This window comes from Bombus terrestris, chromosome 6 (genome assembly GCF_910591885.1).
Source record: "Bombus terrestris chromosome 6, iyBomTerr1.2, whole genome shotgun sequence".
NCBI lineage: Eukaryota > Metazoa > Arthropoda > Insecta > Hymenoptera > Apidae > Bombus > Bombus terrestris.
In genome coordinates, this window is record NC_063274.1 from 7,472,213 (window position 1) to 7,499,976 (window position 27,764).

The window sequence follows — 27,764 nt, forward strand, 5'->3', positions numbered from 1 at the left end:
TTTATATTTGTTTATTATAATAAAATAAAACAGTGTTTACCAAGTGATGTTTTGAATCTAGTAGTACTGACGGTGTTGTAGACACAGTAGACTATATTAAATTCCTTTTATATTACAAACTAATTTGAAATTCGCAAGACGTACATTATATTATTAATAATTTATTATTAGAGAATAGATCTATTTTTATTAGTCGATAAGTAAATGGATTATTTACAGATACCGAATCTGAACTTAAAAAATATGAAACGCCGATAATGTGGAAATCTGTCTGAATTGCGGTTTCGTATACAAAGGGGCTATTGTCACATAGGCGGTGGATTAGATCATTTAGGCAACTGTCAGTTTCTAAGATTCAGTACATAAAGATAGTTCTCTTGATTTTTAAATGTGAATTAATAAAGCAATTTATATTTAGATATTAAGAACATTTGTGATAAAATAAGTCAGGTTTGTTTTACATATTTGTCACATATTCATTTATGCATTTTTATCTCGTATTAATTTTATTCTTTCGTGTACGTATTTGCCGTATATCATTAAAGATCCGAATGCTATTCAGCTGCATAATGACGAATAGAAATAGAACAGAATTTTAATACATGCTGATTAAAATTTTGATTTACTATATAATATGTGTATCATATAATATTATACTATATTATTCTAACTAATATATCATTTTTATGACAGCTTCAAAACATTCATCTGATACATATTTATATTGTATTTCCTAGGGTTCAATAAATTTTACATTTACTAACAATATTACCATTGACAGAAAATTTAAAAGTTTGAACATTATGTGTTTTGTATAAATATTGAAAAATACTTGAAATACGTGTAATAGGTACATACATTTAACAGTATTATGGAAAGTAAGATTAAATATATTTAATCTAGGAGAATAGAAATTATATACAATTATAAACAAATAAAAGATGATGTTAATTTAAATACATTGGAATACATAAAAATTCTTTTATAATGTTTACATGTCCTTAAAGTTTTAATAGTGATTCATATATGTGATAATTTATCAGTGTTATTCATGGATGTGTCATATAGGTTTTAAGATTTCATTGTGTGTTTATATATATAAACATAAGGTTACACGTAAAAAAATTATTCGCCAAAATTATAAATGTATTTATTTTTCATTTTTAAATTTTGCAGGTCTCTGAATCTTTTAGAAGTAGAGAAATTTTAATGAAACTTATATTTATTCTTAGAATGGCTCACTGTTCTCAAACATATGGGTCCACGGATCAACGGACAGATGTACCTGATGTAGGATTTAGTCCTACTGAACTTTATAGTCTCAGTGAAAATATTACTACTAACATATATACAATAAATACAAGTTGGAAGACGCTTGAACGTGCATATAAAAATGTTGGAACCAATAAAGATAATCAGGGTCTAAGAGATAAGGTGTAAGTAATTATAATAAATTTGAAATAAAGATCAAATAATTTAGATATATATGATACTTTTTAATGTCCTATTAACATTTTACATTTCAATTCATATTTATATTTACTTTCTATGTATTTATTTTGTAACAAGGCATGTCACACAGTTAAGCACAAATCAAGTAGTAACCCAAACCAGCAAAGACATTGCAAGACTGACAGTGCTAATGAGGCGAGGTGATAAACAACAGAAGTTGCAAATTGAGAAACTTACCACTGATTTCAAAGATGCATTGCAAAGATACTCAGATATGCAGAAGGTAAAATATATTTTATTAATTGTGTCCTAGTTAATTGTAATGTTATCATGTACTTATAATTTCTTTGTTATGGAATTTGTAGTCAATTGCTGAAAAAATGAAGAGACATATTTTGCTTACAACTAGTATAGAAAATCCTATGGATCCCGAGGAAGAAGAACAACAACGTTTACTTCAAGCTCAGGAAGATGAACACAAAGTGACACAAAGGTTTGAAATAAACCATATGCTCATTTTGATAGATATACATAACTATATCTGCACATATTTGTAATGAAAAGAGCTTGATTATTTCTCACAGTCTGCATACAAGCAATTGGATGAGAAATAGTTCACATTATACTAATCTTATTAAAAAAATGAAGATTCAAATAGGTCTTTTTCATGATTTTCGTAATATGAGCTTAATTCATAGATTTTATAGTATGAATATCGAAATAGCTTAAATTAAAAATTTCATCGAAAAGATTAAATAATTACAGTGTGTATTATTCATATAGAAAAGTTATAAAATGCACTTGAGTGTATGGTAAGTTTATTTTAATCGATATTCTAATACATAATACAAGTCCTTTAAATTATATTATTGATTATACATAAAATGATAAAAAAGTAATCTACAAGTACTTCTCTTTCCTGATGTGCTTAGGAATCTTGAGTTCCAACAGGACATACTGTTAGAGAGAGAAGACAGGATAAAACGAATTGAAGGTGATATTTTGGATGTAAACCAAATAATACGCGAACTGGTAGCATTGGTGCATCAGCAAGGAGATTCAATCAGTGAGCTATTCTGTCCAAATTTTATAAAAATATCTCGTTTTTGCATATTTTTATAAATGCTTATTATTGTAGACACGATAGAGAATCAAATAGAAGATGTTCACGTGAATGTTGAACTGGGAGCGCAAGAATTAGTTAAGGGAAGTAATTACCTAAGTAAATATCGACGGAAAGTTTTTGTCTTACTGTTACTCGTGATCATAGTTGCCGTTATATTAATTATTATTCTAGTCACTAAATTAAGTTAGCGCTCCTAATCATCGTAGATACTGCGAACAAATGAAAAAGGTTGTCTCAATCTATCTTACTGATCGTAGTACTAATATCGTGGAAAAATATAAATTGCCAGTTTATATATTGGATATGCAATATGGGGAGAGGATAGACTTATTTTATATTCGTTTATAAATTAATTAATATAATTCAAACGTATTATCCTTGTTTACTTTCCAACTTGTAAAACATATAATGTTCTTACCGCGTAACTTGTTTTTTATTTTCCATTTTAAAGCAACTTCAATTTAATAACTCACATTGAAGCAAAGCATAACAAAGATATTAAATATCCGCGTCATTTTTTATAAAAGGCTTTTAATAATAGCAGAAACAAACTTTTGAATATTGCAAAGTAACTGTAATTTTTGTTGTATCTGCAAGCTATTGTCTAACAAAAACTTTGATAAGTCATTTTGTTATTAATTGTATTATATATTATTTTCTCAATAAATTATACAGCATTATAAATACAACCAGCATCGAAGCACAATGTTAATGTTATAATATAGCTTCAAATTTTATGGCAATAGATATTGTTTATCAAACATTCATATTAAAACTATGTACTCTACTGATTGACTATATACAACATTTTGATATATACTTATCATAATTAAACAATTACTTAATGTAAGTAGTAAAATTATTCATTAATTTATTTATTATGGTAAATCTTTAAAAAATGTGTTATTTAACGTTTTATTATATTGATATTAGAAGGTCACAAATGAAAGCATAAAGTGATTTAAAAAAGATATGGGTTTATCCTAGAATTACGTGAAATAAACAACGTGGCACTACATTGATCAATGTTGGAAGATTTGTATAGATAGCATTTGTTAAATGAACTATATCTTGTTTTAACATTTTTTATAATTGTGTGCTATAAATATGTAATTACTATTCTGTACCCTGGTTTTTATTTAAAAATGTAACTTTCTGTCGCATATATTTTACCGTTCAGATAAATGATGTATACTGATAGATTCTGCTCAACTTTATATTAATCAATTGAATGTAATGAAAAGTGATAAGTAGAAATTATGTTTTGTAAAATAGATATTCTTTTACTAGCTTGTCATTTACATGTTATCATTTTGGAACAATAAATTCGTTTCGTATTATTGAATAATTAATTATGTGTCTGTTATAAAAGTAATATCATATAACGTATTATCTCCATTCTTTATTTTGGAAATATAAATTTGCACAAACTGAAAATGAAATTTTGATTATATGATTATGTCATGAATACTGTTACTTATCGCTTTTCATCTTTTCATCTATGTTTAAAGTTATGTATAAATTAATATGAATACATGTATTTATATGTATGCGCACGCAGCTTCTTTACTTTTACAGATCAGTCACTTTAAACAGCTTTACAATATAAAATATGTAATATATTGAGAAAAAAACAATAATTTACATTTTTCATGTGTTTGAAACATTTTACTATTTTATATACAAACACAGGTACTAAGAAAATATTAAAAAATACTTATTGCAGTTTGCGATTTATGTCAATAATATAGAGTATGCCTACTGATGACTTCTTCAAAACTGTTTTCAAGCTTACATTTTTACAAGAGACTATATATTACTATGTAGTTCTTATTAACTACATGATAATTTATGTAAGTAAGAACTTTTAAGGACATATAAAAGTGATAAAAATATCATGTTCTTAATCTAAGCATAATTCAATTGTATAAATTATGAATATACTATAATTTTTTATAATCATTCTTTAATAGAATTATAATATTGTTTATTATGAATTATGCGTATTTTTGCTGAAGGTTACAACATTAAAAAAGGAATACAGTACAGATTATTGTAAGATTGAGACAGCCATTTTCTATAAATCAATTTGTCTCTTATATGATTATTAGGCATTCCAGAATTTAACAGTCCAATGATTACGTTATCATTAAGATTATAACTTGAATATTGTATATACAACTAACCACTAACATTCAAAATAAATTGCATTATATATGATACTAACATTGTTACGTTGTTGACGTATATACAGATGACAACAGTTTTGTTACAATAATGAACTCTATGATGTTTCACTGTATTAATTGTAAATTGTGTTTTCTTCTTCGTTTTCTTTGTGAAATGTACCGCGTTCTTTGTAACATTTTATTAAAAAATAGTAGCTTCAGTTAAAATACAGATAGCATGAAAAGAGGGCAACATTTTGCATTAATTTCTTGATGTTTTACATTTTTTAATGAGTTGCTGCAAGTGTCATTGTGATACAAATTATAAAGTTTATGTAAACAAGATTGTGATGAAAAATATAAACAGTTTTGTTAGGCTTCAAGAAGTGAAACAGTTATCATTTAATGTTTTCATTATCACAATATTTATAATTTATTGCAACCGAGATGTACAAATTATGTTGTATTATTAATACATAAGATAACATTTGAATATTCCGCACTATCATTTCTTTATCGCGTTTAAACTGTTCAGCCTGTTTTATATACAAAATATATATGTTCATTTGTTATATATATATTAATAGCTTGCTGTCACTAAAAACTTACAGCATATACCACCGTCTATACTCTATTATAATTATTTTTATATTTACACGATTTAAAAATTTGTGATGAACAAATTAATTTAAAAAAAATTAATACTTTAATTATAGTATATACGCATGGGATTCATTTATAACAGTAATTTATATAATTCGAATAATATCTAATGTACATTTATAGCACGTAGTTTACAAAAAATACTTAAACTAGAAATACTATACAAGAATAAAATAAATGCATAACAGAAACGTAAGTTTTATGGTTCATTAGTATCCTGAATGAAATGCTAAGATATTAATATTAAATCAATAAGTATTGCTGATAATTTATATTTGAATAACCGATAGAAAAAAGTTAAAAATAATGAAAAAACTCAGTCTTAGTTCGCTTACGGGTCTTTTTTCATAAAAGATGTCATTTAAATATACGTGGATATGTTTATCACTACAAGTGACGATAGCTAAAGTAAAATGATAATGACGATGCTAATATAAATACCGTGCATGATATTTAACATATCTCTAAGCTTTCATCTTATTTTGTTGCTGAGATCGTCTAGCTTTTATTCTTGCTTGTAAAGTAAGAAGAAGGCCTGCGAGGACATCGTGATTAGGCAGTTTTTTAGCGAACAATAAACGTTTAACTGAGTCATCGTAAGTTAACAAAGCGACCATATTTTGTAGTAAAAAACCTTGACAATATTCTAAAAGTTGCGTGGCGTTGTAAACCTGGAAATTGTTAAATGACAAATCATTTATTTTATATTTCCTCTTTAACAAAATGTTTATGGTATATAATATTATATCTAATAAAATCTAAACAAGATACCTTTGCGTGAATATACATAGAAACGATATTGTCGAGATCAACCATAGAAGAACATTGTGCCTCGCAATACCTAAGTAATCCATCCAATTGGAAAAAGTTTGCGGCTGCCATTAACTCCAGAACATCACTTTGATTAACTTCTAACGTAGCACAACCACCATGGTATAGAAATTCCATAACCATCTGAATATTAAAATATGGTTTAAATCTTAAATAAAAAGCTAAGACTTTTTAGCTCTTTTGAAGTATTATATACCTGGAAAATGTGATATCGAATATCGTTAATTTGTACAATAGGAGGATTTCCCTCGCACAGTTTTGAACTTAACATATTCCTAAATCTCGGTGACGATGTGACCAAAACGATTTTATGGCCATAGAAGACTCTGCCCTCCACTCTGAATTGTACATCGCTTAATTCTGGATTATTTACAAACTTGGGATCTATTCTGGATCCACTAGAAAGTGTTGTATCTCGAATAGGTTTTATTGGTTCCCATCCAAAGCACGTACAGAAAATATCCGCGAGGAGAAGCGTCGTTCCTTCTTTCTATAGAAAAAATACAAGCCGAAAGATATAAGAAATATTCTTATTCAAATCAACTTTAATCAAGTTGAAATATGACTTACTTTACTATATCTAAAAATGTTAAACAACAGTGGGAGACATTCTTGTACGAATTGTGTCGAATAGTCATCTGGGCAAACTTGAAGAAAATCTTGAAGTAATTGATCTATTACCGAATCTAATCTTATTTCGTGAGCTGTTGCAAGACTATGCATCCAGCAATGTAACGTCCAACCCACTTTTAATCCACGAAGTTCCATCGTGATATCTGTGAAAAAATTCATGTTTATACAAAAAATATATAAGTATACTTTTTAAGATGATTTCTTCCAAATTTGTTTTACCTAAGTGGTTGCTTTCAGCACTATGGTACATTGCTTCTTGTAAAGCTTTAGTTTGAACTTTATTAAAGACTGGCTCTTTGCCTTCTCTTCTATTTCCTCTTCCATCTACAGTTTGTTGTTGGGGACTAGTACCGGCACTACCTTCTGCCAAAATTTCTTCTAATGACAATACTTCTTTTTCTCCTCGTTTGGCAGAGAAGTTTAATGGGTGAGACAACAGTTGATGAAGACAACTCCTTTGACCATGAGCTGTTGCTACTGATATTGCACTATAAGATAAGAATACAAAGCGATTATAATTTACTACTTCTTTGGACAATAATAAACTATATTAAATTTGTCATCAGGAAAATTAAAATAAATATTTTACTTGCCTATAACAGCCCCGCTGAGCAGAACCAGAGTACGAAAATGAATCTTTTATCAAAGTAGATAAAAACGGCTGAGCTCCATGAGCCAAAAGAAGTGCAACCATTTCATAATTGCCAGATGCTGTAGCCGCTTGCAATGGTGTAACCGTAGATTTATCTTCGCTCAATTTAGCCCCACCTTCAACAGCTGCACCCCTCTCCAACAATATTCTAGCAATATTACAATGTCCTAACAACGCCGTGTAGGTTAAAGCAGTCCAATGTTGCGTTTCTGCATTGAATCCAGACTGATTACAGAATGTACTATTAGAAACGTTACTAGAGGTGCTAGGTGAACTGGAAGACGAATTTGAAGACTGCACATTCTTTCCTGGAGTCATTACAGCAGATGACGTCATTGGACTTCTAGCATTTGATACATTTAGAGCTGCTGGAGCCTTGGAAGGTGTGTTCGCTGATTGTCCAGTGGATGGAGGTGGACTTTCGATGTTCAAATCAGCGCCAGCGTCTAACAATGCTAGAACAGCGGTTTCATCACTGTTTATACACGCTATCATTAAAGCAGTGAAGCCATTATCATTCACAGTATTGATCTTTGTCGACGGTAAAAGAGGCATGGCTTGAGCTATTAAATCTGCACGACCGCTTGTTAGCATCTTGAAGGCCATATCCATAGTTAGGAGCCGGACGTATTCAGAATCGTCAATGCGCTTCGAGCAGACTGAAACTTCTTCGAAGCTGTGAACGAAGTTTATTACAAAACCTTATTAAAAAAGCTAACATTATATTTTGGGACCTTGCCTTATAGGGTATTCAAGGTACTTTTATTACTCTGTAAATTCTAATATGTATTACCATATCGGTCTAACAGGACAATCTACTCCGGGCAATAGCAATCTGGCAGCTTGATTAATGTCATCTTGATCCACAACTAGACCGTGCCTGTGTTCTGCATGAGCGGTCGCAACTCTTAGCCATTCAACCAGTGGCGGAAGTACGACGTACGCTCGTTCGTATGCGAGTTCTTGTATCCCGGAACCTCGTTCACCGTGTTCCAACTGTATAAAATTGTTTCATTACATTACATTCAGACAATAGAAAAGAAGAGCAAAGATCCGGATCAAATGGACAAACCTGCGAACACCTCATGTAATAAAAGAGAGCATTCAATGCCTTGGTTGTTAAAGGTATAGGTGAACGTCCTGCTTGAGCTACTTTTGATATTAAATCTACCAGTTCTGACATTGATCCTACGCAGGTGGTTAAAAGCGACGGTTCTAACGCTGATCCCGCTGCATCTCTTCCGCTGCGAGATGATGAGGAGGAATTTAAAGAACTGATACTGGCCCAACGTGGCATGGCAAGTGCACCTGCGAACATTATGAGATTCTCCTAAGATCAAGGAATATGTGAGGTTCTCCTAAGATAAGGAAGTGGATTAAATGAAGTTTATTTCATTTATAGTACATCTTAATACGTTAAAAAGCTAATAATTTATATAAAAAATTCAAAACATATTAGGAATATTTATTGTTTAATGAATTTTTTAATAAGTTCTGAAATATATCGGTTAACAGTAAAAAAAGAAAAGAATTACATTAGTAATCGTAATTAACTATAGTAATTAAGTAGTAGATGGGGTCATAATATGGTTAAAGCGGGAAATAATAGATTTTAAAATAATATTAATTAGCACGTTGGGAAATAAAGGAATACTTTTTGCATAAATAATTATTGCCTATCTAGCTTAGTTCTTAACAAAATAATTTTACCTGATGCCGTTCGACCAGCATTTAGATGCGCGTACGGTTGCAGAAGACCCCATAAATCTCCACTGTTTGCAATAGCATGTTCCAACATGGTTGCAGTCAATGTTGTATGGGGATCAGTCGGTATACATTGTAGTAGTATTTCTTCCAACAGATTTTCGATTCCAGCGGTCAAATATATGGCTGCATACTCGTGTATCATTCTTCCTAGTCGTACATCAGACATCCAACGAAGAAATCTTCCCACTGGTAGTTGTAGCCCGGATCGAGATGCTTTCGATTGCTTTAACTGATCACCAGATACGGCGAACATCGCTGCAGCACGCAAGCAGGCCTATAAAAAGAAAATAAGTGGATGAATGTCTATACTAACGTAGTAATAATTTGCCTGAAATCTGTCTGTTATTCAAGGTCGCTAAAATATAATGCTCGTCTATTACTGGGACAAGAAGTTGTCTAGTTTTATGATCGTACTTTCTCGATTGATTATTTAAATATTATTCAAATATTGCTGTTTACACATAATACATTCAATATAAACAAACTTAGCTATTAGAATAAGTATTTTGTGATATGAGCCTATTTTATGAGACCATTATGTTACTACAACATTACCTATCTTTATTGTATTATCTGTTTTTACATTACTATATTATTACCTTGTAAGTGATGCCTAGTTAAAGCAAGCGTGTATAGAATAAACATATATAAAAATTAGTGCATGGCTATTACAGAGTTTATGAACTTTGTCCGTTTAGGGTTATTTCCTATGCAAGCAGGGAGACACCCGCCATCTTCTAAATTCACGCGGATCAAACGCTTACGGTGTAAAGCTGAATTTATACCTTTATGAATCCTGAGGGATACAATGACGAATTTATTTTAATCAGCTCAGTTTTAGCCTTTGCTAATATCAATGTAACATAATATGTTTTATTACTATTAATATTGATTAATGAATAAGATAGTAAAGGGTATTTAGATAAGCAATTTATGCCTAGAATATTAAATTAGCAATTTACTCATCTTTAATTATCACATCAACGAATCACGTGTTTTATTTCACGTACCTTGGTACAAGAATCTGCCAAGGCCGGACAAAGCACAATTTTGAATGCGCTGTATACCTCGTGTTTACTGCATAGACCAACAGGTTTAGCCAGTCTCTGAGTTTCTCGACCGATTCTAACCAGCGCTCGTTGCAGCAGATAAGAGAGACGCGGTATCGTTTCCATAGAGACTTGCTCCATGTGTTCTCTAGTGCGACCATTTTGCAACACGCGAAGGACATCGTGGTGCGTCCATGGTAATTGCTGTAACTCTACCAGCCGATTATGAGAGTCTACCCAGACGAACTCGTCAGCACTGGTTACGTTGGTATTTATGGTTTCTAAGCTGGAGTGCCTCATCAGTCTCCTTACAGCTGGTTCTGAACTCTCGGATCCGCTCAAGGAGGAGTAGGTGGAAGACGATTTATGGGAACGCATAGTAAGCTGCTGAATTGCTAGTTTGATATCTTCTAAGCCAGAACCTGACCATGGGACCTGTAACTACAATATAGTTATTGGAAAAAGAAATTTAAGGCAATGATTCTTATCAACAATGGATTTCTATGTTATTGCAAAAAGCACACCTTAGCGGGTGTAGCTCTGTGTCTGTTACGATTTTGCCCAGATCTATTCCTGCCATTTCTCTGAGTAACCGAGGCCGATAAACGATCGTCTTCTGGCACAGAGTTCAGCTGCTGTGGACTGTGTGCCCTATGATGACGATGCGGTGGTGAACTGCTACTCGTGTGGCCACCTGTGTCCGACATGCTTGCATGTCCTGACGATCGATTTTCATCTGATGAACTATTACCGGTACATTCTGGTCGCCTCTACAAAAGATGTTCATATTTTATAGCGTTTGCTCTTCAACATCATAATATATCGTGAGATGATGATGGATGGTGAAGAAGGAATATAAGGAATAAGGAGTAGATTGTTAGAATATTAGTATCTTTAGAATTGTATAATGATTAAGTTTTTGAGAATGAGAATGGAAAGTCAAATATCATGTTCATATCACTATCGCAATACTAATTTTGTGGATGAGTTAAAAAATATTCAGATTGCAAAAAGAGCATTAAAATACCTGAAGCGCGCGAATTTCATGTAAACTAAGATGGTAGTGTTGAGAGTGATGGGGATGTTGAGGCGTTGGCGTTGGAGCAACGCTGTCCGTGTCCCTTTCCGCCACCATGTGAACCATATTATGAACACCGTTTTTTGGAGAACTTTCTGTGAAGTCTTTCGAGTATGGAGGACAGTACAATTCTCGTCCACTGCCACCGGCCGGTCTACAACAAATTTTTAGATCGTTTCAAATTTTTGAAATAAATTTAGCACATTTAAATTTTGAAAATTTTTCATAATTGCATAAACATCCGCAGTTTACTATCAAATAATATACGTAAATTAATTCATATAGTATCTTTTCGAAGAAGTGGATATTCCTTCCTAAAAGAATTCATAATTACATAATTTAACTAATTAAACAAAAAATTTTAAATTATATGATTATCTACATTGATATAATCAAATAAACTACTGTTCTATAAAGTCTACTATTACTACACATTAGCCGCGCGTGTAGAGCATATACGGGGGGGGGGGCACGTTATTCGATATCCTGTTAGGCAAGTTTCTCGTTAATTGCCCGCCAAATAATTATAATCCAGCGAAGCCCTTGCCAGTTCGATCTTTCTTTTCCACTGTGCCTTAAAAAAGCAAGAACGTTGAAAAAATACTTGGTTACCGCGTATTCCGTTAGAACGATTTAGCTTTGAAAGAAATCACGTTCTCCAATGAACTCAGAATCTATGGAGCAACAAAAGTATTCAATGTCTTCATTAGAGATTGAAGAGATAAATATAATAGAATATTATGAAAGATCACTGCATAATAATTTATGTATTCTGATGTGATATCGTGATGAATGATATTTATCGCTTATCGTACGCTTTTGATTATTTGAGGTTTGTTGTTTTTGTTCTATATTAGCATTAACTGAATATTTATATATATAATATGTATATATAATGATATATAATACTTTCATTCGTAAATTGCATGATACATAGTTGTTTACACAGCCTAATTGTTAACCCCATCTATCTCATTGATTCATTAAAAGCGCTCTCTATTCACGGAAATTAGTTCGTGTAACGCTCGATCGATAAAAGCGGTCGATAAAAGTTATGAGCTGTTGTTTCTTACATATTTGTTGATTTTTTTATGCCCCGTATTGCCCTAATATTATATAACCTAGGATTGCATGCGAACGAATCACGAATGAACATATGAACGCGGTTCAAGCGTACAAATTAACAATATTTGTAGCTGTACGAAAGTAGCAAGAGATTCACGTGCTCGATAAATTTCGGGAAAGGTAGATCATGGTCCACATGTGTTTCGTGTATCTCGATTGTGACCTCTTTGTTTCTCGCGATTGTTGGTCGCGTAGGGCGTTCACGCGCTTCAAATTCTTTCTCGATGAGCAAACTACCCGACTCGGAAATAAATTCGATTTGTTCCGAATTCAGAGAAAAGTATCGCGTTCCAAAAATCTACGGTCGTCTTCTTGGCGATCCTCTCGGGCCTGTAATTAATCGTACGAGCCGGTTTCTGCGTAAGCGACGAGCTTGCGTGTTTCCCATTAGGTTGCGTTTCCATCGTACGTACAGGTGTGTATTTTGACGTTGAGTTTGAAATTGTTAAAAAAGGGTAAATTCCAACCTTTAGTTCGAGAGCCAGATGGATAAAGATTTAATGGATTAACATTAAGTAAAAGTGGCTTGATTAATGGAAATTTTCTAGGAAATTATATACATTGCCAGTTGAATAATGTTGATGTAGCTGTGATGCAGGGGAGAGGAGACAAATCGACATCGGCTAGTTTCTACTAGTAAATCAATGTACGTAAAGGGTTAATGGTGCAAGGTACGAGGATTGATTGTTAAGTTTTATTATGAAATTTGTGCAGATTTCAAAGTAACTTAGGTATGCAGTATTCTAACCTTTTTATACTATTTGTGTATACTATATTAAATATAAAAGTAAATGTTAGCTGCACAGTGTACTAATTTCACAGATACTAACTGACCTAGAAGAGTAATGCTCTGGTGAAACAAGTTTCACACTTTTATTTACCATTTCCTCTGAAATTAAAATTGTGCTTAATACCATTAACGAATGATATAAACACACTCTTTGTTTCTCTAAATCGGTAACACAATCTTCAATAGAACTCGTGTACAACTAGTGATAACAAAACCAAAGAAAAACAAAACTTGTATTATATAATGACAGTAAGGTTTCACATTTGGATATAATATCCCTTTTCTTCCCGTCTAATGCTCATCATCAAGCAAACTAGTCTACCCTCCTAACAGGAAAAAGCCGATGGAAATTATACTTATTTAATCGTCAAATTATGCTACCACCCCACCATTGAAGTTACAAAACAAACGTTTCATCTCTGGAACGAATTTGCAAATAATATAGCGAGGGTAGTTCAATAAATAATATTTCAGCTATTTTTAGTCTTATAAAGTGATATTACAATGAAAACGACTAATAAAGATATACTTATCGTGCCTTTTCCTGTGATCTTCGTATGTTTAAATCGCGTGACTCACTCGATATAAATTAATATTCGTGGTACGTGCAAGCCTCCGAATCATGGCACCTGCTTTTTACTTGAACTGTTCCGCATGCGCGTGTTTCGTGCGGACCAGTGGAAACGCGCCCTTAATGCAATTACAGATAGTCGCGAGGAGGAGCGCTGCAGCTGATAAACGTTTCATTCACAGGGGCTTACCCAATTATGCTCCGTGAGAATAATTTGTTCTTTTAGAGCCGGGTATTCGATCAAAATAGGTTAAAAAAACGTGATAAATGACAAAGGCTATAACCATAATGATTTCTATTTAAAAGATCATTGCAGTTATTACGGACATTTTTTCTAACTATAGCATGTGCGTATTTCGATTAATTTATTTTATACAAATAATTTATTTGTACATAGCAATGCAATTAAAATTGTTAATACTGCTAAATTGTGTTCTTTATACCTGTTGTTAAAATGTTTTATTATACCGATCTCTATGCTCTGTTATAACTAGTTCTACCTCAGCAACCAATTTCTACATACAAAGCATCTGTTCTACCTATGGATGCCTCAATTATACGTTTTTAATTAACTACGATTAAATGATCTACCAGGTCGTAGTCTGAAATATTTTCAATTTTCTGCGTTTCTTATCGTTAGTTAACTTCATATCACGTTAGTGAATCTCTTTAGTTGTTTATAAATTTCCAAGTGTAAAAGACCATTGCAAATGGACGAGATGAAAGGAAGTTCGAGTAATAATTGCCTTTCTAAAATATGAATATCGATGGAAATATCGATGGAAACTTATATAAACCTGGAATTTATCTAAAACTAACATAAAAATCTGCCGAAACTTATTATAAAAATACTCAAACTGACCGGATAATTCAAACTTTCCCATCATAACTTCATTTCATCCAACGGACTATGAGCGAAGCACTGACCATGCGTCGTCCATCAAACCTCACAATCTATTTCCCGCGACCACTTATAAGTTTCCGCAAAAACCGTTAAATACCACGAAGACCGAACCGCCAAGCGGTTACGCGAATTCCATATGCGAGCCTCACGGGTAACATGCTCATTTTTCATCGTCATGGTAAACGCAATGCTCGCTTGATTTACCCCCTCAGGCGCCACTGCTGAACGAAGCTCCAGTCTGCCTTGAACCCGGTGTTGTCCCCCGGCAAGGACCAATAATCCTCGACCTGGCTTTCGTCCTCCTCGATCTTCAGCACGTCCTCCCTGCTAGGGCTGACGTTCACCACGATTTCGTGCGTGACCTTGACGTCCTCTTCCTCTACCAAACTCACTGTGGACCGTTGCCTCTCGTTTTGCCCCTTTCCACCACACCTTTCGTCCTCCAGACCATCAGCAACTTGTTCTTCCTTCTTCGACTCCATTATTTTTAACTCGCCTTTGTTCGTTAATTGAGCTGAAGATTCTTTACCGTTGAATCTGTGATTTGGTCTCTGATTCGTGTCACCGAAGTAGATCACAGTCTTATGAGCTACCTCCTTGTCACTCTTTTTAATGTTACAGCTGGTTACCGGTATCATCGTACCCTCCATTTCTTCCCTGTGATTAATGTCTTCTATCGTGGTACCATCTTTAGGGTCACCAGAATTTGGTATATTATTACCTATATTTAACCATTCTTTAGACGGTGATTTACTAGTAAAAGGCAGGGCGCGACGCAGGATGAAGTTGACGCCCTCGCGACGAGGTGGAGCCTCTAGGTTACCAGGCATCCTGTAGTTGGTCAGTTCACGGCATATCACGCATTTGCAATCCTTCTTGTTGCATGATCTTCGTTCCGTCAATGGCATGTCATCCGATGCTTTCATGTAAATGCATTTCGTCGTCGAGTTCCTTGGTTTGGTCGTGTGATGGGGCAAAAATTAAGTCGGACAGATGTATCAAGGGAATGGTTTGTAACCAGAAACGGGGTATTCTAAGTATACAGTGGTCCAGTGGTCGGTATCTGAGAGGATGTCCGCTGACTGGGTGCTTTTTGTTGGTTATTCGGCGAATGATTCTGGTTATCAGGATGATGAAATGCTTTCCTCGATGCGGAGGGAGCGAGAATTTGCTGAGTAATTTGTTGGTAACAGACGCTGATTCATGGGGAAAATTGAGAATACAGCGGTGTGGGTTTCTTGGGTTCTTTGAGTACAGCGAGTGGGAGGAATTAGATAATTTTTTGCAGATGTGAACTGGGTGAGTCGCTTTTGTGATATTATATCATTCAAAAAGTTCACTGATTTTTTTAGATCCACGAATTTCGATCGCATAAATGATTTTATGTTAATGAACTTCACTGATTTTAACTTTATTATAGCGATGCACATATGTACCTTGATTAAATAATTTGAATTGACTTACGATAATGCAACATTTCTTGGTACAAGTCAAAAGAGTACTCCAATAAATTTTGCAATCAACTACAGATTACTTTAGAATGCAATTTAAGTCACCTCTGCTCACAGACATCACGGGCAACTTCAAATTACAAAATGCTCCATAATCCAGTCAGAAAACCACAAACTAAAATCACGATTGCCGTTTAGAAATTGAGAACGCAATTGGGAAATTGTCACTAAATTACATAATTACCGGAATATGAATTTGTCTAATCATCCACAATCTATTAATGAAGTAAATCGCGTTTAAGTAACAGCGAATCATTAAGAACTATCAGCGTGGCTTTGCGTGGTTTTTGACCTGTCCTCGTTCCGGCACGCGATTGAAAACACTATGGTCTGCGGCGACGGGATCAGCAGGTGAAACGCGTGCACTTCCTCCGCGGACCGCAATGTCGGCGAATAGAGCACGGCTCCCGTATCACTTTCCTTTCGTTGCTTCTTTACCCCCCGGGCACCACGTAACAGTATCACGAAAGCGGGAGCTTCGACGTTTATCGCGTGAGAACGTCTTCCTTTCTTTCTTTTTCCTTCTTTTTCTTTTTGCGTGTTCTTTACTTTTCTTCAGTGATGGGGGACAGGCATTGACAATAAATGTCACCTTTGCACGTTTCCGTGATATGATTTATGTTTCTGTATGAAGGGAGCGGTAATTCAAATTATGCGGAGAATTCTTGGCTGTCTTCCTTTTTAGGTTAAGGTTAGATGTTTGATGGAACAGAACGGTGAAACGATGATTGTAAAAATTGTCTCAAATTTTAGTACTTTCTTTTTTAGGTTAGGATAGAATACAATGGTAGAAAAGGGTTGTAAGATACTCGACTGATATTAAATAATGTTCAAATAATTCTGAAAGATATTCAGAATGCTTACGATATCCATAATGTTAAAACTCGTATAATTCTTCAAAATATCAACCGAATAATAATCAGAACTTAAATAATTGCCCAAACAATATTCAAATCCTCAACAGTTTACCAAAGTCTTCCATACAGAACGCGATTCGCGAGAGAGATTGGCGTTTACTTGAAGGTAAGCCCATTTCTGATCGGCAGAAATTTCGTTATCCAAGAATTCCTGAGAAATTATACGAAATGCTCGCCAGAATGCCAAACATAGAATATAAGAGACCAATTACGCGCATTCACGCTCCAGACTTTCACCGTTCTGCTCCGTGGAAAATTGATTCCAAATGAAATATCTCCAATTTCTAGCAACGTCCACCAACCTATTAGAGCTCATCCGCAAATTACTTTATAAAGATCATTTTATACTTTGTACGAATCTATTTCTCTACCTCGCTTGATTGCGAAGTTGTTGCCTTATTATGCTATTTCATAAAATTGTTCAGTCATTTGGATTATGTATGTCTGGGAAGTATTGTTTGAAAAAGTTAAAGATAAATAAAATTTAATGATTTACACGCAGCTACAGATACTAACTGTAAGATGTTATGTTTTAGGAGAAAAACTCATGGTTGGTAAACCAGCTGATCCGATAAATTGATTGTTTTTAAGAAAATTCAATATTAACAGGATTTACTTTCAATTGCAGATTTAAATTTAAATCCAGTCTAGAATCAATCACGACTTGCAATCTGGAAGAATGTTGCGTATCACTCTACTCATATTTATGGTAATTTGACAAATATATGTATATTAAAAGTAAAATACTTTACTAAAAAAATAACACGATGCTTTATTTTAAATACGCAAAAATGTTATGAATAAGAAAGATCAGTTTGCTTCTTAAACAGTCATATCTCGCCCCAGACTGTGCTTACTTGAAACATTTACGATATGACAATTAATCAATACCCAAGAAGATTATGATTCATCAGAAACGATAAGGGACAATTCTACACTAAATCACTTTACACTTCCATCGATCGCATCTTTTCACTTCACACCTTCTCTTTCATTCACAAATCACAATAACCTTCACGACTGCACAATCAAGTGACGATTACAACATCGAGCAGCAACTCCATGTCGAACTCTTTTACACTTTCGAATGTTCAATCCGCCCTCTTAAGGCACAATATTATATATCACAAGAATCTATTAAAAATGAGCAAAATGACAATTACGAAAGAATAAGAACAACTGTAACTACAATTGAATAGATGTTACAATTGAAACTGTAACGGCGAGAATGACAACAGCGGACACGAATGCGTAGAGTTTTCTACAAAACGTCTCGCAATAGAACAAGATTAAACGCTGAGCGTTCCACTTTAATTCGCGATCGGCTATCACGCACGCGGCGCTAGTTTCTTGTCCCGCTCCGTGGCATGGTTAAGTGCTGGCTGCCACTTGTAAACTGTTATGCTCTTTTCACCGGACAGAGAGCGTAGGAAACGGGAGAGTGCAAACGAACAGTGTCTTTAGAAGCCCCACCATATAGTACGTGTTACATATGTATATACATGCATACTACTGTATATATATATGCAGACGAAGCGTTTGAGTTTGCTACGTTTGTTTCGGGGGAGAATTTCCGCCGACCATCCTACTTCCTATGACCGTGTACTCGAATCGCCCTAACCACATCCCGTGACGATTCTTGTATACGTTACTTGTTTTCGATCCTTTCATCGCACTCGGCCGATCCCTTCTCTATGCAAAAACCGCGTTTATCGCGATTGAAGGGCGTAAACTGTTAACTGGTCATGTTAGGAAACATAGCAACGGAATGGTGCGTAAATGAAAGGAGATAGAAACGTTTCATGAACGGTTCTACTTTTGTAAATGTACCGTTGTATGAAAAATTATTCTTTTTTATCGAATTTATATATAAAGTTTGAAATTGTTTTTGCTCGTACGTAAATAAATTATGAAGAATTGAGACATAAGATTATGCTCGGAACCCCGGCATGACGGAGTTCAACAAATTCAAGTTAGTTAAGACATGTTAGGGCAGAAAGCTTTGATGAAGCAGCTGCTCCAATTATAAGTTTTATGGCCCTTAAAACAATACGAGACAAACAATGCAACATCGTATAGAAGGAAACGTATAGATATAAATTACAAAAATAAATGATGGAAAAAAACATGGCAATTCCAAAATGAATTTAAACGATGCACATAATGTAATTTATGCTTTGGAAGCCACGAAATGAAGAAGAAAATACATAATGGAAGAAAGCAACCAGATAATGTTAATAGTTTCCGGTACCTTTAGTAATGTCAAGGAAGATTCTCAGGTGTTTTCCAAGTATAATTAGCGTAGGCCAAAATTCTTTTAGATATACTTTTATCAGAGAATACTATAATTTTCAAATACCTTTCTTTTTCATTTATTTTAAAACCATTTTGTATTTGATTTTTATTCTCTAAAAATTGCCTATAAATTGCTTAAACAAAGTTACAAGAAATTTTTAGTGTTTTATATTAAAAACTGATATGATTGAGTAAACACAGATCTATATATTTCTTAAACTAGGAAATTGCTCAAGAAATAATAAAGTGCAACTCAGTTGAAAAAAATAAGTAAAATGGAGAGTATAAAAATATTAATTTGTCGTTATTGAAGAAACAATAACGCCCAGCATAGATAATAAAACGTTCTAATTGATCACGAATAGCGTTGTTCCCGTTGAAATACGCCCGTGATAAATTCGCGTGAAAGTCATAAGGTAATTTTACTCCCTAGACAAACCGGTCTTCGTTTTTTCCCCCCTTTATGAACTGCATTCTACGTGTACGCGAACATAGGCTGTGTACGCGGTATTATTATTAAACCTAAAGTTAATTCCGTGTTTGGAAAATGTACACGATATCACCTTTCAATTCGCGGTATATTAATTCAGACAATGATTTTTTTTTATCTAATAATGCATCGTGATTTATTACAAATAGATTCATTTGTTTGCTATATTATTGGAAAATATGTTTTAATCTCTTCCTTTAAACTGCCAATTTGAACAAAATTTTCTAATGAATCAGAAATATAAAAAGGAACTTAACACGTACTTAATTTAATAATCAACTTAAATCTTCATTAACTGATTAAATAAGAATTCCAAGGTAAGAAGAGAAAAAGCAGGGAATTGCTATTAAAAGCGATATTACAGTTCCTTCAGAACATCTCACAAAACCATCATTTCAATTCATCTTCTCTTCTTCAACGTCACTGTTACATTCCAGAGGGAGAACTGTATGACTCTTCATTCATAAATTCACTTTCGTCGCAGTGAAACAACGCCATCCTTCTCCTCCATATCGCCTGAGCCGCTAATTAAAGGCCAATTAAATTTATCTGAATTATCGGTTCCCTGAATACCCCTTCAATGAACAAACGGCACGTTTGGGCCCATCACTTTATTCGTGGCTGATACATCCTTTCCGAGAACGCACGCAAACAACGGCGGAAGTCTTTAATCTATAATATAACGTGCCCTCCACGAGAAAGGTTTTGCAAAGGAAGAGTTCAAGGCGTATATTGTCCGTGCTCATCTGGCGAAACTCCGGTGTCAAGGGCGACAACCATTCCAACCGGAGGATATTAAATTAATTACCGAACCGTGCCTTCCTCTAGCAGCATCATACGTTGTAGTTTATAATTGTTACAAAAATTGACATTGCATCATGTTTACGTAACGTTTGTGTTAGAAATTATCCTAGTTACCTACTTTGTATAATAAATGGACCACTCTATAAAATTATAGTATACTATGTATTATAATGAGACAGAAATGAGTTTTGCAGTTTCGAGTTTCCAGTGAAAATGAGAAAATTTCTACTGACCGAGAATAAATTGCCTTGAGTCAAATTGGAAAGATTTTTGCTTACAAATAATTTATTTCCTTTGACCACGAATTTTTATATAAATTTATATTTTCGTGGATGCAACAAAAGAACTAAAATCTAATACAAAGCCCACATTCTTCTGAAACTTGACTCATTCATTCAGTAATCATGAATTAAGCCTGACTCATTCTTTCATTTAACCGAGGGCTAAGGTCATCTTCTTCCAATTAAACACTCTACAACGTATGGTATTCTAAAAAAGAAGTCAGAAACTTGAAACGTACAGTGCTGTATCAAAGAAAATTTTAACAGACATACATCCTGTAATAAATGCTTTTTTTAACTGCAAATGATGATGAAAGTAAGATTCAGTACAGAATTAATCTACTGTTACTACATATAAATGTACTAGATATGTATCTTATGTGACCAACTCATGCAAGTAATTCATGAAACTAGTTATTTCGCTGAAGAGATTGATTAATGCAATTTATTACATTTTTTGATTAATAGTACCAACAACTTTTAGGAAATTAGGTAGTTCATGTATTTTATCCATGATAGTGGTCCATCGTGTTTTTATTTTTCATTGTTAGGTAACTTTTAGCCAAATTGTAGTGAAAATGAAAGTCAGTTCACCGTTATTCATAATATATTGCGTCTGCTATTGTATTCGTATTCCTTAATGATAACCAACCAAATATTATATCGACTTTATCTTATTTCATAAAAATCATCACTTATTCGATCAACTGAAAATCTTATGAAACCTTCACAAACCACTCGAAGCACCGCTAAAATGAACTCTTAACACAGATCTCAGGGGCCAATGAACAAGTGTGTAAAATTACATTTCAATCATACCGGTTCTGGACAAATAAAAACCCTCCATCAACCTCATAGTTACCTACTGAATGTTTCATTTCGTGTTTATTGAGGACAAAGTTTAATAAACGAGCAGAAGCCACAAGAAATAGATTTTGTCATTTTCCAAGTTAGTCGAAATGGTTTGACCGAAACACGATTTTATATAAAGCACGTGAACATTAAATGTTTGATATTTTTTATTGAATGCCGAAGAATGTGGAAATGATTTTTTCAATGATATGGTTATTATTGTGCATTATTTATTCCATGCTATTTGTGAATATATGTGCTTAATTGTAACATGGTATAGGCAATAAAATGGTATTCCCCGAGTTCCGGAATGTATTCTGGAATGGCGGGAATTTTGTTCGAGATTAACTGAAACTGATGTAGGTTTGTATATATCTACGCATTTAACTTTTTAACGTTTGTACAGAAGTACTGTTAATTTTCTTTTTCGTATTACGGGATAGTATAAAAGGAAGGAAGAAATTACACCCTTGTGGAATTTACACCCAGTTAAGTTATGTTTGTAATATTAAAAAGTATCATCTAAGAAAAGATTCTCCATTTAGATACAACTTCAGCAAATTTTTCTCATGGTCAATTAAATAACAAGATGAAAAATGAATATTATATTGTTTAGTAATAATAGTGTGTTTTTAAAGATAACACTTACCAGTGAGATTATGTGAAGAAAGTGAATCAAGCAGGAAGACCACAGAAGATACACGCTTGACCTACCGAACTGAGATGAGTAACTAAGATGTTACCGATCCCGAAAGAAAGGAAAAAGGTTCAGAAGAGAAGCAAGGTAACCTATAGATACCTTGTATTTTGTCATTTATTTTTCATATTAGCGGAACACACGATCAGAATCGGTTGGCGTAAATTTAAGTTGTTGCAAATAGAATGCTGCAAGTCGAACTTGTTTGAAGCCGGAATCCTAGCTGTTCGAAGTGAAGTGACACAGATCCGAGTGGATCGACGCTGTTTAGAACGGAAGGACACGTGTTCGAGGGGATTGAAAAAAAGTGCTGTACACTTTAGTCTCAAGTGGAATAGATATGCGGATACGACCGAATCAGAGCGGAAATTTCAATATATACAAACATTGAATTAGCCATGGCGCCTGATGCGATAAGCAAAATATGCTTGATTTCTAAATCATCTTTGCTCGACTTCTGTTTACTCAAATCACAGAAATGTGAAGTTGCCTCCTTATTGCAGCAGCCTCTTTAGATACACATTGTACTTTACTAACAGAAATATTAACCTAAAGCTTAAACTGAAACGGTATGAGATTAATAAGCGATTAACATAGAGCGATAACAATTGACGATGGAACAAAATATAATAAATGGTAATTAAATCTTGGTGAAACGACATCTCATACGCAAGAAACCTAACCTTCACGCGGCCGAGTTTGATACACTTAATCGATTCCCTGACAAGTTCTTATTCTAATAAGAATAACAATACACTTTCCACTTTTATTCGATTCACCGACAAACAAGGATAGACATCTCTCTCCTCCCCTCCTTCTCTCTTTCTCTCATTGGCTCTCACTTTTCATCTTTCACCTTCCTTTCGTTCATCATCTAATCAAGAGATCACCTCGCTCAATCGGCGGATAGCTTTTCGCCGCTTTCGTGAAGGAACTATTCCTGTACACCTAACCTAAACTATCCTCACTCCCCCCCCCCCCCATTCTTCCGTTCTAACGTTGGACGACGAAATAGAAATTTTCTGAAGAATTTCGCGCGATCGTGTGAAAGGAGAGTTGCGGACTTGTTTAATTAGTTATCTGAAAGTAGAGGAAAACGTGCCGAGAGGGGAAACATTATCTGGGAACCGGGTGATCGCGATAATAACGCGCGTGAGAGGATGTGCACCGATGCTTAGTCAGATCTGGTCGAGATATTTAGGTTAACGGCCTCTCTCCTTTCCCTTCCTTCCTCTTCCCTTACAGCGTGGCTGATCGCAACCATCCATCGACAAAACTGGGTTGATTTTGTCTTATTAAATTGGAACACATTAAATTTTCTTTTTCAAAGTTTTAAATTAGTATGTGGATATCGAACCTTAAACTTTGTTTGATATTCAATTGTTAGAAATCGTGATAAGGAAGAAACCTGCTATAACGCTATTAGATAACTATGTCTGTACATACATCTTTCGTCAGTCTTGTCTATGTTTCTACTACTGTTCGTCTCTGCTATTATTTATTTCTACTACTTTTATGTGCTACTTATATCTTTCATTATGGGTTTATGTTAACATTTTTCATGTATGTAATTTTGAATAGATGCTATATCCCAATTTAAACTATATTTTATATATATACATATAAAAAATAGAACATGATTCTAATAATATTCTAAAATTATTATGTTTAACCAGACAGCCTAAAAGCGTAATGTAATTCTCATATGTTCCAGCAACCAGTATATCCCACATTCTTAATTTCCCACATTCAAACTAATTGAACTTTCACAAGTAACAAATAAAAGCTAAAAAGTATAAGAAAACGGAAAAGAAGAAAGAAATGAAGAAAAAGTTAAACAATAGCAAAAACCATTCCAATCGAACAATTCTCCTATTGTTATCCTTTTTAATGGCTGCTTCACTGTAATATTAGGGAAAACATTCGACGTATACATACAAGGTGTATCACGATCGTGATACAGTTCAACGCTACGATGTAATTGTGTTATGTAATATAATGTAACTTAAGAAACTCAGAAGTCAGATAAATACGTGCTTGTAAATACGTGCAATATTACTGGTTCTTACTTTTTAAGGTTAAAATCTTTTTCTTAATAATGTAATATTTTAATCAAACAAACTATTACAATATACTAATTTATTAAAACTCGAAAAGCAATTTAAGTCAAAATATAATGAGTAAAGTATAATAAATCTCAAATTAAAATATACGAATTTACAACATCTGTTCTATTACTTATCTATCTTTCACGTGGGTCTTATATATTGTATTACATCCTGTACGTGGACAGTAGTGTATTTTAATGGAACGGGACCCAGAGGAGACTCACGTCACCGTAAATCGGTCAGGCAACGAGCTACACGAACGGGCTTTCTCTTCGATAACCCTCGATAACCCTGACTCGACACGCGGGATATTTTGCGCTTGCGCATCTTCGTCGTCTGCTCGCGTGCGCGTGCACTTCATGTCTCGCGATTCATTGATACTCCACCAACGATTTGTCCCCACGACTATTTTATGGGAAATCGTTCTTAATTGCACGTCAATGCTTCCACGAGTTGATTTAAGGTATTCGATGTTTAAGAATAGTTTGCGGAGTTTACGGTACATGATAAAATATGGCAATTTAAGCAAACAGGATGTAATTTAATTGGTTAGAGTGGACAAAATGTGATGTTTTATGTGAGTGGTTTTTTTATGAAACTGAACTTTTATAAAAGTTTAGATTTTGAAGTCAGTCGAAGCGAACTCACAAAAAGATCTGCCTGATAAATATCGTTTAGCATTTACAAGTTAATACATTATTCATCTGTGTGGTCACTTTTCATTCGAAGATACAAATCTAAGTAAATCCTAACTTATTCATTTAGATACAGATAGGATTATTTTCTCCCCATTGAGTTTCTAATATATGTATATAAATTTTAAAGAACTGCAAAAGATAATACGCCAAAGAGGTATAGAATACCTCACTGCTATACCTTTACTACCTTATATTTTTTATATTTTTTCATTATTTTAAAATAACTAAAACGATTTGCTTACTCAAGACGAATTCCTTCGAAAACTTATTCGATTGAAAATGACATCATAACCCCAACTGATGTAGTATAGTTTCAACATATGATTTGACTATTACCCCATATATTTTAACGTTGACCGCAATAGTCATTGTCTGTGACCAGCTCCAATCTTTCAGTGACGCTCTAGTAGTCATTGGTAATCAGCACCATAGGTATTATTTAAAACAATTTTTAAAACGCTTGAAATAAACATCTATCACCTTCTTTTGAGGTTGCACTCGATATACATACACAGACTTCATCGAAACAGAATCATATTCCTAACCTAAAAGATGTAAATTTAAATAACAGTTCCTTTTACCGCGAGTACCAGGTACAATGCAAACTCGGCTTAACTCTTGAGACAGAGGCATCGAGCCATCGATCAACCACGTCAGAAATAAATTTCGATTTTTCACGGAGTTAGAAAGGGTAAGGGTGTGGAAGGAGGGGGGCAGACGAGGGCTACTCGTTTACCGCGCGTTTCATGGGGCTTCCCGTTGATTTAATAAATAATACCGCGTGCTTTCGAAGAAGCTTAGAGGATACGCGTCACTTCGCCTCCTTATCCCCGACGATGATCATTCTCATACCATAGAGATTGCATTTGCGCATTCCACGATGCTCGTACGTATATACGATTACAGCGAAAGATGACTGGCGTATTTTTTGCGGTCGTTGACTCGTTCGAAATACAACGTGTCCGTCATTTAAGCTTCTTTTAAACTACCTTGCGCACTCACACGCGCAGACGCGTCCCTTTATACCATCTTACGCGTCAGCAAAGTACAATGTCTTTGTTGTATGCCTCATATATAGTTATGGCTATGGTAGTCTATGCTACTACGCGCTAAATTAATCTTTCATAATTGAATACACAGTATAAATTGTATAGTACGAATATTGTGTAGGGATATAAAATTGTCGCGAGATAGAGTGGTTAGAAGTTTTGTATGGTCGAGTAATTTAGGGATGCATAATGTTTGTAAATCTCATAGTAATTGAAATCTTAGCTACAGTGATTAAAGAAGTTTCCAACACTATCAAACACAACTACACGCTTCGAATTTATAGAAAATCGTGGCTAGGAACTGGGAGATCTTTTCTCAAATATACTCTAATCTCAAAACAGGTCAGTGACCGTCTTTACATTGAAAGCTATTTTTAACCGGATATCGGGGCAAAATCGAGAGCAATACGATACGCAATCGATAATTTTAATGTTACGCATCGATGGGCAATTATTATCGATTATAATTCGGTGTCATACATATTGATAAGGGCGCAATGGGCCATCTTTTACATACGAATCACCGAGCGTGCACACGACACGCTAACGCGCTGGAATACCAATGAACCATGCATACACAGAATCTCAAAGCAATACACCCGACCTAGAAATTTTAACCTTCATGTCACGAAACGATTCTGCCTTTTAAAAATCACGCAAATTTTTTCATCTGTTTCGTTTTTCCGTTTCTTAATAACTGATTAAGTAACAAAGTAATTTATTAGATAAAAATTAGATTAACATTTTTATACGAGCAAACTGATGAGATATTTGCATGTATAAAAAAATAAAAGTTTTCTAAATACGGTTTTAATTTTTATAATATTCACTGCAAATTGCAAATACTTTCTATAACATACAAGAAATAAAGAATGATTCTGATAATTGTAACTCAAATTTGAGATATGAAAAATCCACAGAATACTTTTGACAATTAGTACATAGAGAACACTATGCGAGTCTTAAATAAAATCCACATGGTTTATTTACATTTAACGTTAGTTACCGCGTACGAGCTCCGTTACGTGTATACACCGGGTGAACGAACTTCGAGAATTTGTGGGCCTATTACGTGAACCCTTAAATTTCAGTGCCTATTTGTATGCCGAACAGATTTTTCAAGGGCCGAAGCCGTGGTGCGCGGCGTGGTGTCGATGGAACTAAATGATGGGGAAAGGGGAGGTGTGTCTTACGAATATATGCTCGTTCGACATCGTTAATCGAATCGGTCGTAATTACGTACATCGTAAATT

General features: G+C 34.0%; 2 protein-coding genes across 8 annotated transcripts in view; one reads left to right on the forward strand and one right to left on the reverse strand.

The window, feature by feature from the left end:
• The first annotated feature begins 114 nt into the window (after positions 1-114).
• LOC100646707 (syntaxin-12) lies at positions 115-4,800 on the forward strand. Of its 2 annotated transcripts, none has more exons than XM_012309412.3 (6): positions 115-450; positions 1,177-1,436; positions 1,570-1,735; positions 1,818-1,945; positions 2,385-2,518; positions 2,591-4,800. In XM_012309412.3, exons 2-6 carry the CDS (start codon positions 1,210-1,212, stop codon positions 2,764-2,766), a joined length of 831 nt encoding a protein of 276 aa, XP_012164802.1. In that variant the 5' UTR covers positions 115-450; positions 1,177-1,209; the 3' UTR covers positions 2,767-4,800. The 2 variants fall into 2 exon arrangements, with proteins under 2 accessions (XP_012164802.1, XP_003396179.1); XM_003396131.4 differs by having other exon boundaries at positions 125-450; positions 1,233-1,436.
• Positions 4,801-5,147: 347 nt separating this feature from the next.
• LOC100644604 (ankyrin repeat and BTB/POZ domain-containing protein BTBD11) overlaps positions 5,148-27,764 on the reverse strand; it is a 32,972-nt gene continuing 10,355 nt past the window's right edge. For 3 of the 6 annotated variants that reach the window (XM_048406765.1, XM_012309413.3, XM_020863337.2), the window contains exons 3-14: positions 11,369-11,573; positions 10,866-11,111; positions 10,303-10,782; positions 9,236-9,566; positions 8,598-8,833; positions 8,319-8,521; positions 7,467-8,201; positions 7,093-7,361; positions 6,811-7,016; positions 6,437-6,730; positions 6,181-6,363; positions 5,148-6,080 (exon numbers count right to left, since the gene is read on the reverse strand). In XM_048406765.1, the coding sequence (XP_048262722.1) occupies positions 5,874-6,080; positions 6,181-6,363; positions 6,437-6,730; positions 6,811-7,016; positions 7,093-7,361; positions 7,467-8,201; positions 8,319-8,521; positions 8,598-8,833; positions 9,236-9,566; positions 10,303-10,782; positions 10,866-11,111; positions 11,369-11,573 (3,595 nt within the window). In that variant the 3' untranslated portion in view covers positions 5,148-5,873. Of the gene's footprint in view, positions 6,081-6,180; positions 6,364-6,436; positions 6,731-6,810; positions 7,017-7,092; positions 7,362-7,466; positions 8,202-8,318; positions 8,522-8,597; positions 8,834-9,235; positions 9,567-10,302; positions 10,783-10,865; positions 11,112-11,368; positions 11,574-15,013; positions 18,636-27,764 lie in introns of those variants that run through there. The other 3 variants (XM_048406763.1, XM_048406764.1, XM_003395952.4) reach the window with 3 other exon arrangements.